This window comes from Schistocerca serialis, chromosome 2 (assembly GCF_023864345.2).
Source record: "Schistocerca serialis cubense isolate TAMUIC-IGC-003099 chromosome 2, iqSchSeri2.2, whole genome shotgun sequence".
Lineage (NCBI taxonomy): Eukaryota > Metazoa > Arthropoda > Insecta > Orthoptera > Acrididae > Schistocerca > Schistocerca serialis.
Window position 1 is genome coordinate 1105289923 of NC_064639.1, and position 12104 is coordinate 1105302026.

Genomic DNA, 12104 nt, shown 5'->3' on the forward strand with positions numbered 1-12104 from the left:
AAGATTCTATTTGTTTGTAATAATCTCACAACACTGTTACAGTACTGGAATTTTTACGCGTGTTTTTATTCTAATGCATCTTCAGTGGTCACATCAACAATATGTTTTTCTTTCTCTTAGAATTTTTTCTATAATAATGAATTGTTGACACGGTTTACTTACTACTCAACACAGTTACTCACGGTTTTATTATTTTTTTTTTTTTACTTCATTCTCCTTCTTCCTCTTCCACGTGTATGTGTTGCTTTTTACACACACACTTCCACTGCATTAAATATATTCACGTTTCTGTGTTAAGAAGTATCACTGTCCTCTCGCTATTTTGAGTGTTTGTATTCAATTAACAACATGTATTTGAATGATTATTATTCTAAGAATTATTATTGGGCCAATAGCGGTATTTTGGGGGATGCGTTCGTCTTTTGTTCGTTTTTGTAGTGGTATGAGCGTCTGCTATCGCTCTGTGAATGTTTACATTTTTCGACTAAGGAGATTAGGTTCTGATACTTTTTCTGGTCTCTAGGAGGGTTGTTTTTCTCAGCAATCCGTTTTATTGATTTAAATTGCATTTGGTTGCTGATATTTGTCTGGTCACTTATGGTATGTTTCTTCTCTAGTACTGATTTTTGAATTTGGAAGTTTTTTAGTAAGTTTAGGAGTTTGTTGCTATTCTCTATTGTGGTAGGGTCGTGGTTTCCTCACCGAGTGCGTTCAGCAAATGTTGAATGACTGGTGCCACATTTTCATGCTCTTTCCTGTTCCTTATACCTAATTTCAAAAGTTTTGCGTATCTTTCCTATGTGTGGAGTATCACGGTTGTTACACTGGATCGGGCAAATGCCCCATTTTTTGTACATATCAGTTTGATTTTCCTTTTTTAGAAATTTATGTATATAGTTATTGCTTTGGAATGATATTTTTTTCCCTCGTTTCTTGAGAATGTTCCCAATTCGCCCTCACTTTGTTTTCGTTTGTGAGTGTATGCTGTTTTTGTGTAATACTCTATCAGCAAGTTCTCAATAGAACGCATCTTCTACTACACTATGTGATAGATGTTAAGTCCCCAAGTCGTTATTAACAGAAAAGTAGAGCAAAGAGTGAATTACTGTTAACAGTTAGGTAATAAGGTTGTTCTCACCAGAATCGATACCAAACCAACACCGACAATAATATTTCAGGTATACGTACCGACGTCCGAAGCAGAAAATGAAGAGATACAGAAAGTATATGAGGATGTTGAACATGTAATTCAGTACGTGAGGAAAGTCGAAATCGCTGGGGCCCGGAATACACTTGTAGGGGAAGGAGTAGAAGAAGGGGTTACGGGAGAATATGGGCTTGGTATTAGGAATGATGGTGGAGAAAAACTACTTGAGTTCTGCAATAAATTTCGGACAGTAATAGCGAATACTCTGTTCAAGAATCACAAGAAGAGGAGACACACTTGGAAAAATCTGGGAGATATTAGAAGAATTCAGTTATATAACATCACGGTCAAGCAGAGATTCCGAAATCAAATATTGGAGTGCAAGGCATACACAGGAGCAGATTAACTAATATAAATAAAAATAAAATAAATTAAATTACAACAAATTGTGACAACCATGTCAGATTACATAGTTACTTATATGTGGTATATGCTAAGGTCTGATCAGGGTAGCAACAGAAAATAGTCGGTAGTTGCCAACCACAAGATGGAACAAGTGTAATATCTTTGAGTGGGAGGATCTTTGATGGTGGAGAGAGCCAGGCCCGCACAGTAAAAAAACCATGGAATCGCAGGTACGTGCCCAGAGGAAGCAGACGTGTGCAGACAGCTTTAATTGAGGAGTCGCAGCTAGGTGCCCGGAGGAAGCAGATGTGAGGTGACAGCAGTAAGGTAGGTCGCTGCCCCTGACCAAACTTTAGCACGTAAATGAGAGAAGATATATATAATCATTTCAAATTGGTTTTTGTTAGATAATGTTCACAGTTAGGATTTGTATGTCCAAGATTTGACACAGCAAGCGTTTTGTAAAATATTTTTCAAGTGTGATACATGCTATGAAAATGTTTAAAACAGTAGGTTTTGTGTATGACTTAAAATTTTAACAATATATATATGTATTAAGATCAACATTGTGTTTAAATCTAACAGCTTGAATCATAATCCTCATCTGTTGCATGTACTGAATACAAAAATGAGTTGTAAACTAAAGTTACCCACCAATGAAAGAACCAAGTAAACATGAGGGCAAAAAGTTAATTTTCCAGTACCATCTTAATGCCAGTGCACAAACGGAATTGTTCTCTTAAACTTGATTGCTGAGTCAAATACATGTTGCATTTCTGGCAAAATGGAGGAGTGCAAGAAAGAAGTTCACAGTTGCAGTCAGATGCAGGTTTGCTGAATAATTAATTTAGAACAATCTTATCACTGATACTTTCACAAAATAATAGGATACAATTTTGTTTAGATACTTTCACTTGGCGACCCTGCCAGGATTCGAACCTGGAATCTTCTGATATGCTGAATAATTAATTTAGAACGATCGTATCACTGATACTTTCACATAATAAAAGGATACAATTTTGGTTAATACTCTCACTATATGATAGGTATGTGCTAAGGTCTGATCAGGGTAGCTCCAGAAAATAGTTGGCAGATGCAGTGTAAATCTATTTGGTAAGAGCTGCACCATAGATCTACAGAGGAAAAAATAGATACACCATGAAACTGTTGTAAGATTTCATCCAAAGTTAGTGGCCTATCTGTCTTTGGTTGTTGTTGTTGTGGTCTTCAGTACTGAGACTGGTTTGATGCAGCTCTCCATGCTACTCTATCCTGTGCAAGCTTTTTCATCTCCCAGTACCTACTGCAACCTACATCCTTCTGAATCTGCTTAGTGTATTCATCCCTTGGTCTCCCTCTACGATTTTTACCCTCCACGCTGCCCTCCAGTACTAAATTGGTGATCCCTTGATGCCTCAGAACATGTCCTACCAACCGATCCCTTCTTCTGGTCAAGTTGTGCCACAAACTTCTCTTCTCCCCAATCCTATTCAATACTTCCTCATTAGTTATGTGATCTACCCATCTAATCTTCAGCATTCTTCTGTAGCACCACATTTCGAAAGCTTCTATTCTCTTCTTGTCCAAACTATTTATCGTCCATGTTTCACTTCCATACATGGCTACACTCCATACAAATACTTTCAGAAATGACTTCCTGACACTTAAATCAATACTGGATGTTAACAAATTTCTCTTCTTCAGAAACGCTTTCCTTGCCATTGCCAGCCTACATTTTATATCCTCTCTACTTCGACCATCATCAGTTATTTTGCTCCCCAAATAGCAAAACTCCTTTACTACTTTAAGTGCCTCATTTCCTAATCTAATTCCCTCAGCATCACCCGACTTAATTAGAGTACATTCCATTATCCTTGTTTTGCTTTTGTTGATGTTCATCTTATATCCTCCTTTCAAGACACTGTCCATTCCATTCAACTTCTCTTCCAAGTCCTTTGCTGTCTCTGACAGAATTACAATGTCATCGGCGTACCTCAAAGTTTTTATTTCTTCTCCATGAATTTTAATACCTACTCCGAATTTTTCTTTTGTTTCCTTTACTGCTTGCTCAATATACAGATTGAACAACATCGGGGAGAGGCTACAACCCTGTCTTACTCCCTTCCCAACCACGGCTTCCCTTTCCTGTCCCTCGACTCTTATAACTGCCATCTGGTTTGTGTACAAATTGTAAATAGCCTTTCGCTCCCTGTATTTTACCCCTGCCACCTTTAGAATTTGAAAGAGAGTATTCCAGTCAACATTGTCAAAAGCTTTCTCTAAGTCTACAAATGCTAGAAACGTAGGTTTGCCTTTCCTTAATCTTTCTTCTAAGATAAGTCGTAAGGTCAGTATTGCCTCACGTATTCCAGTGTTTCTACGGAATCCAAACTGATCTTCCCCGAGGTTGGCTTCTACTAGTTTTTCCATTCGTCTGTAAAGAATTCGTGTTAGTATTTTGCAGCTGTGACTTATTAAACTGATAGTTCGGTAATTTTCACATCTGTCAACACCTGCTTTCTTTGGGATTGGAATTATTATATTCTTCTTGAAGTCTGAGGGTATTTCACCTGTTTCATACATCTTGCTCACCAGATGGTAGAGTTTTGTCAGGACTGGCTCTCCCACGGACGTCAGTAGTTCCAATGGAATATTGTCTACTCCGGGGGACTTGTTTCGACTCAGGTCTTTCAGTGGTCTGTCAAACTCTTCACGCAGTATCATATCTCCCATTTCATCTTCATCTACATCCTCTTCCATTTCCATAATATTGTCCTCAAGTACATCGCCCTTGTATAGACCCTCTATATACTCCTTCCACCTTTCTTCTTTCCCTTCTTTGCTTATAACTGGGTTTCCATCTGAGCTCTTGATATTCATATAAGTCGTTCTCTTATCTCCAAAGCTCTCTTTAATTTTCCTATAGGCGGTATCTATCTTACCCCTAGTGAGATAGGCCTCTACATCCTTACATTTGTCCTCTAGCCATCCCTGCTTAGCCATTTTGCACTTCCTGTCGATCTCATTTTTGAGACGTTTGTATTCCTTTTTGCCTGTTTCACTTACTGCATTTTTATATTTTCTCCTTTCATCAAGTAAATTCAATATTTCTTCTGTTACCCAAGGATTTTTACTAGCCCTCGTCTTTTTACCTACTTGATCCTCTGCTGCCTTCACTACTTCATCCCTCAAAGCTACCCATTCTTCTTCTACTGTATTTATTTCCCCCATTCCTGTCAATTGCTCCCTTATGCTCTCCCTGAATCTCTGTACAACCTCTGGTTCTTTTAGTTTATCCAGGTCCCATCTCCTTAAATTCCCACCTTTTTGCAGTTTCTTCAGTTTTAATCTACAGGTCATAACCAATAGATTGTGGTCAGAGTCCACATCTGCCCCTGGAAATGTCTTACAATTTAAAAACTGGTTCCTAAATCTCTGTCTTACCATTATATAATCTATCTGATACCTTTTAGTATCTCCAGGGTTCTTCCATGTATACAACCTTCTTTCATGATTCTTAAACCAAGTGTTAGTTATGATTATGTTGTGCTCTGTGCAAAATTCGACCAGGCGGCTTCCTGTTTCATTTCTGTCCCCCAATCCATATTCACCTACTATGTTTCCTTCTCTCCCATTTCCTACACTCGAATTCCAGTCACCCATGACTATTAAATTTTCGTCTCCCTTCACAATCTGAATAATTTCTTTTATTTCATCATACATTTCTTCAATTTCTTCGTCATCTGCAGAGCTAGTTGGCATATAAACTTGTACTACTGTAGTAGGCGTGGGCTTCGTATCTATCTTGGCCACAATAATGCGTTCACTATGCTGTTTGTAGTAGCTTACCCGCATTCCTGTCTTTGGTATGATGATCATATTGATCTGTCTTGAATCCAAAACAAGACGAATTGAACAATCCTGTTTAGGCACAACATGTACTGGGGAATTGTATGGACTGGTAGCATTTTCAATAGTATTGTGAGCTACCATAGATTTGATTTCCTGTTTGACTTTGTCACGGTGAACTAGCAATATTGGATAAAGTGTAACAGCGAAAGAGGTATGGGGTTTTACTTGAAATTCATATAAAAAATCTTTAATTGTGCCTGGAGCCATGTCAGAAACATGGGAAAACTCAGTCAAAATGGCATGTAAATCTTCCTTTTCTTGAACTGAAGCTGAATCAACTACTTTAATTTTATCCTGAATAATGTTACCAATGTCTGGTGTCGTATAGTCATTGTCATTGTTTGTGGAAGGAACAAAAAATGACGTGAGTGTTATATCCAGCGGGAGCTGAGCCTGAATCAAATTGATTTTGTTAAGGTCTTCTTCTGCTTGCGACAAATGTTTGTGTAAGTCCAAAAAGAAGCAAACGTCATCTTCACAGAGACGAATCCAATAATCTTCAAAATCTAAAATTGCTTCATATTTCTTCATAAAATCGATCGCCAAAATTACGTCTGTAGTGAGAAATGGAACTATTAACAGAGAAGCAATAAAAAATGTGTATCGACTTGAAACTGCCGATAACGTTGCTGTTTAATATCTATACTTTTGCCAGGAACAGCACCACTGAGCTTAGTATGAGAAAGCGGAAGTGTTGGAATGGTAGAAACAGTGGCGCATTTTTGGAAAGCAGCTTCACTAATAAGAGAAATGGGAGAACCCGAATTAAGGACTGCAGAAAATTTATGTGTGCCTATGGAAATATTGACTGGAATACTGTCTTTCAAATTCTGAAGATGGCAGGGGCAAAATACAGGGAGCGAAAGGCTATTTACAATTTGTACAGAAACCAGATGGCAGTTATAAGAGTCGGGGGACATGAAAGGGAAGCAGTTGTTGGGAACGGAGTAAGACAGGGCTGTAGCCTCTCCCCGGTGTTATTCAATCTGTATATTGAGAAAGCAGTAAAGGAAACAAAAGAAACATTCGGAGTAGGTATTAAAATCCTTGGAGAAGAAATAAAAACTTTGAGGTTCGCCGATGACATTGTAATTCTCTCAGAGACAGCAAAGGACTTGGAAGAGCAGTTGAACGGAATGGATAGCGTATTGAAAGGAGGATATAAGATGAACATCAACAAAAGCAAAACGAGGATAATGGAATGTAGTCAAATTACGTCGGGTGATGCTGAGGGAATTAGATTAGGAAATGAGACACTTAAAGTAGTAAAGGAGTTTTGCTATTTGGGGAGCAAAATAACTGATGATGGTCGAAGTAGAGAGGATGTAAAATGTAGACTGGCAATGGCAAGGAAACCGTTTCTGAAGAAGAGAAATTTGTTAACATCGAGTATAGATTTAAGTGTCAGGAAGTCATTTCTGAAAGTATTTGTATGGAGTGTAGCCATTTATGGAAGTGAAACGTGGACGATAAATAGTTTGGACAAGAAGAGAATAGAAGCTTTCGAAATGTGGTGCTACAGAAGAATGCTGAAGATTAGATGGGTACATCACGTAACTAATGAGGAAGTATTGAAAAGGATTGGGGAGAAGAGAAGTTTGTGGCACAACTTGACCAGAAGAAGGGATCGGTTGGTAGGACATGTTCTGAGGCATCAAGGGATCACCAATTTAGTATTGGAGGGCAGCGTGAAGGGTAAAAATCGTAGAGGGAGACCAAGAGATGAATACACTAAGCAGATTCAGAAGGATGTAGGTTGCAGTAGGTACTGGGAGATGAAAAAGCTTGCACAGGATAGAGTAGCATGGAGAGCTGCATCAAACCAGTCTCAGGACTGAAGATCACAACAACAATGGAAATATTAATGAGTAGATGATGAACAGTTGGTTGTAGTTCGATTTTTTTGGGGCAGAAGGTCTTCTCGTATATCGTCACAACGGATAACGTGTGATGTAAGATTTTCAGAAGAATCACGGCACCGCTCGCGCTGCAGCGAGCACGCGGTAGGCAGAGCAGTTAGTTGCTATTGTTGGTGTTCTGTTTCACGCTGATGATCTCCATCGTTTCGTGGATTTGGTGGACGAACTTCTACTAACTGTACTGTTCTAGCTGATGAATTATTGAAATCATGTCTGGGGTGGAACCGGGAATCAGGTTGATGAAATGGTACTCGTCTGTCATTGCCGTAATTCTGTTGGTTGTCATTGGTTTGTCTCTGGTTATGACTTGGATAATTATCATTACGATTTGAAAAATTCTGTTTCCTGTACTCATGAGTGGGTGGGGGATCAAAAGTCTGTCGTCGTTGGTAGTAGTCATTGGTTCCGTATGGCTTATGGCGGTTCTGGTGCCACATTTGGTTTCTTTGTACAAAAGAAATGTTGGAATTATTCCGCTGATTCTACCAGTTTCTCTAGTTGTTACTGTACCACCGATAATTTAGTGGAGTATTGCCATACTGACCATTGCGGAATGACATTGATGGAAGGGGATGATAATTTTGATTCCTGGATGGGTAGGCATTCACAGCATTCTGCTGATACTGGGGTTGTGGAAGAGAGCGTCCTGCATTTCCATATTGAGGTCTATTATTTGCAAACTGCCTGCCGTTATTACGGAAACGGTTGTCTCTATTCTTCTGTGATTCCGGGAAATAGTGTTGACTAGATCGTGGATTGTGTGTTACATCCAGTTCAAGAAGCTGTAAGACATCGCGAAAAGTGTTCAAGTATTCTGTGCGATTCCCTGTCATCAACGGAACTCTCAATGATCTAGAGAATTTTGAAATACTAAGCTGAATGTGACCGGAAGGGCTGTAAGGTTCAGTTAAATGTTGCTTTTGTTGAATCATGTGGTCAAAATATTGTGTCAAAGTGCCAAATTGTGAGTTATAAAAAGGTGGCATGTTCAGCAACTGATCTTTCACAGAACGCTGAGAAGTTGGATTCCAGTAAGCATCAAGAAATTGTTGTTGGAATGACTGGAAAGACAGACATTGCCGAGCAATGTATCTCATTCGCGTTGCAGGTTCGCCCTCCAAGAAACTGCAGACAAGTTCTAATTGATGTGCCACTGGCCAATTTGGAGGAAAAGTTAATGTAAATTGCTGAATCCAATCAAGAGGATGTAAATCATTCGGGTTATTCCGGAACGTCTTAAATTCCTTGATTGACAGGAAGTGTTTGTAATCTACATTGTCTTGGCTTGGAAAAGAAGGAACATCTTGGGGCAAAGGAAAATTGTATGGGAAGGTACTACTTTGTAGAGGGTAATCTCGTGCAAATGGAGCCTGTGAAGATAAGAATGGGGGGCGTTGTTGCTGGTATGGAAACGGGTTTTCCCGCTGTCCTGGCTCAAAATTACGAGGCTCACTGTCGTCCTGTACTTGTTGCTGAATATCGTAAAGTTTACTATGAATTGAGTTGAGTTCTCGTTTTTGTTGTTCATTAATAGTAATTTGTTTACTCTTAAGTTTAGCAAGAGCTTGGTATTCAGTTGTCTCTGAAAAGGGAACTGGGTTTGTGTGACCTAATTCATTTTCTGCATTACTTTCCAAAGCGGCTATTCTTTCCGTTATGTTTGATCTTTGTTTTAAGTTGAGTGACGTCAGATGTCATGGATTCGGTACATGATTCTAAGGCCTGTATGTGCTCAGAATGAGCAGTGGAAATTTGTTGCAACTTTTGAGTAGATTCTGGTGGAAGTACTGAATTGATTCTGTCCCTAACGTCAGTAACGTTACGCTTATGCGTTTCAGTGATATCCTGTGTTAATTTTTGAATGCTACCGGTGAGGTATTCGTCACGTTTTATGTTCTCTTCATCACGCTTGGCACTCTGCACGTTACTGAGCAAATTGTTCATCACATTTAGCGAATTGTTCATCATGCTTTGCGTCACGTTCACTCAGTAGTCGAAGAAAACAATCTAATTTATGTTCAGCTAGAGCAGGGCATGTCACCTCGGGATTTGGGTGTTGCAACTCATATTGCTGGGGAGGGTTGCTAACAACTGTTTGAGAATTCTCAGATGAAACAATTTCTCTGTCTGTGGAAGAATATTGCAAGAGAAATTGGCTGTCAGAATCAACCACATCGCTTAGTGAAGGTTGAATTAACGTGAACGAGTCATGGGAAACTGTTTCTAATTGTCCTCCTGCGTTCTGGGAATCCGAAGGCAAAAGAGGAACCGATGCGGAATTTTGTGGCTGTGTGGCGTCATTACTTGCCGCAGCATTGTTCTCAAATTCCTGATCACTTTGTGAAGTAAGAGGGTTAGCTGACAAAACTAGGTCATTGTCCAGTTGTTGTTGCTTGCGCGATTTTGAGGAACCGCGTAATTGTACTTTATCACCCTGTCGATTTGTTTTGGACATCTTGAGGAAGATAATATGGCGGAAAAAAATCTCAAAATGGTCGTAATTCACAAGAGGATATTTTGTACACAAAAGGCAAAGTATTTGGAATACACATAAAAATCAGTATAAGCAGAAGCAGAGCAAAAAAATTATCACAAGCGTAGCAGCAAACTCAATATTACGCAACTAGCTATACAGCGCACAGCTAAAACAGTGGTGTTGAAAAGAATGCTCAAAAACAAAGTCCACAGTTACAGAAAATATATCCAAGATCGTCACCACAAGAGGATGTCGCCTTTTAACCATCAAGGATCCTCCTACTCAAAGATATTATAATTGCTCCACTTTGCGGTTGGCAACTACAGACTATTTTCTGGAGCTACCCTGATCAGACCTTAGCATATACTTTTCGATGTGGTACGACAAACAGCTGCCGCAATATTAACAATAAAAAGCATGAAAGGGTTTGTCTTAAAACCCAATTGCACTCGTGAAGTAAACCAATGCAATAAAATACATAAAATCATCAAACATTTGGTTATTGTAAACATTTCACTAGGACCCTTATGTAGGACCACCCCACATTGTGCTGAGTGGATTAATGCAACGCCAGTAGCCGGCTTATATAGTCATGGTTACAAAGAAAATTCTCGACTTCCTATATAAAAAAATGTCTGTCTCCTCACATATCCTATACAATTATACAGAATTATACAAAGTGGAATCGATAGAATAAAAAGGAAAGGAAGAAAAAGATACATCTAAGAGATCACCTATGTGTCTCAACATAAATCTCAAAATTAAATGTTTATCACTCCTAAGACTAAGGGTATCACTTATAATCATGTCAAATCATTCTCAGGTTGCATTCAGGCCGCGTGTAGTAGCGTATGAGATGACTATCAGGAACCTAAGTACATCATCCAGCGTCATCATATTCTATCTAATGACCTTAATATGTCGGAAATTATCTGCATGGGTCAAAATGTCATGGTACCTAAAAACTGGAAAAAAATATTTGACGAGTTAAAGTCAAACAATAACGGACTGATATCCATTAGCTGAATGTCAGGTAATGCAATGTTGCATCAAGTATAAAATTGGTTAAGTGGCAACTCAAGAGTGGAACGATGTGTGAAGAGTACAGTAATCCAGAAGGGTTAGAAAATGATGTTGGGCATACTTGTATGTTATGGCAGTGGACAACTTCCATGGGAGGGAAAAAATGTAGTATTGACCATAAGTGCCTTATATTGGCAAATATCAAAACAGCATGTAAGTATAGTACATGAAATTCCAAATTATTATACTACAATCCCCATGATCATCAGTACTCAAGTGTTATCTCATTTTTAGATGTGTGGCAACATTGTCCAAAGAATATCTATGAGAATATAAGTAACTTTTCTGGTACATCACTGATGACGTGGACTAAGTTAAAATATAAGTCACTGTCTATTTATGTGTACCGTTATTATTAAATCTTGAGGGGTAACACCTATAGCGCTGTGTCTGTAAAACTATTCAGCTATCCTCGGTACCAGCTAACACTATACTCACTGTGGTAAACACCCCCTTATAACTAACTTGTGGTAAGATTATATGAATACCTAACCGGGGAACGTTATCAGAAGTAAGTCTAAAACATCATCTCAATGTTACCAAATAGGTGTAAAGCTCCCTGGCTTCAAATGCATCAGAGGCCACGCAATTCGAAAGGGACGCAGTGGTTCGATTAAGTTCAAATATTACAGATCTGACGTGTACCAAACACAAACACTCAACTTATACCAGTCAAAATTAAAAATATAAAATATGTGAACTTCGGATAAAAACCCCTTATCTTAGGTGGCGACGGCTATCTACACCTTAGTCTAAACTACTAAAAAATTCTTTTCTTCATCCTGTCACTTATATCTACATCGGCGTTACCATGGTATTAACAGTTAATATACACATTTATTACGATTCATGTAGGAAGAGGCTGACAGATGAAATGCAAATATTGCGTAACGCTATCGCCAAATGTACGAAAGAGGTGTCGGAGGTAACGGGACACAGTAAACACTAAGAAAAAGCTGTATGAACAATCAACACCTAAAATTATTTGTATCAGGTGAGATATTTACACAAAAGAATCTAGCTCTCACGCTACTTATAACCTTATAAGCACCCTCTCTAATACCTACTGTAATGTTATGATGCATAATCAAAGAAGTTTGTAATTAGTGCGTTATAGAGTAAAATATATCACTCAGCACTCGCCATAGTCATAAAATCGCTA

At 38.7% G+C, this 12104-nt stretch overlaps 1 protein-coding gene across 1 annotated transcript in view; it reads right to left on the minus strand.

Annotated features, from left to right (window-relative positions):
- The window catches only part of LOC126456646 (splicing factor, proline- and glutamine-rich-like), a 157434-nt gene extending 147596 nt beyond the window's left edge, over window positions 1–9838 (minus strand). Inside the window, exon 1 of the mRNA XM_050092390.1 lies at window positions 9688–9838. Coding sequence (XP_049948347.1) covers window positions 9688–9838 — 151 coding nt within the window. The remainder of the gene's footprint in view (window positions 1–9687) is intronic.
- Window positions 9839–12104: the final 2266 nt, after the last annotated feature.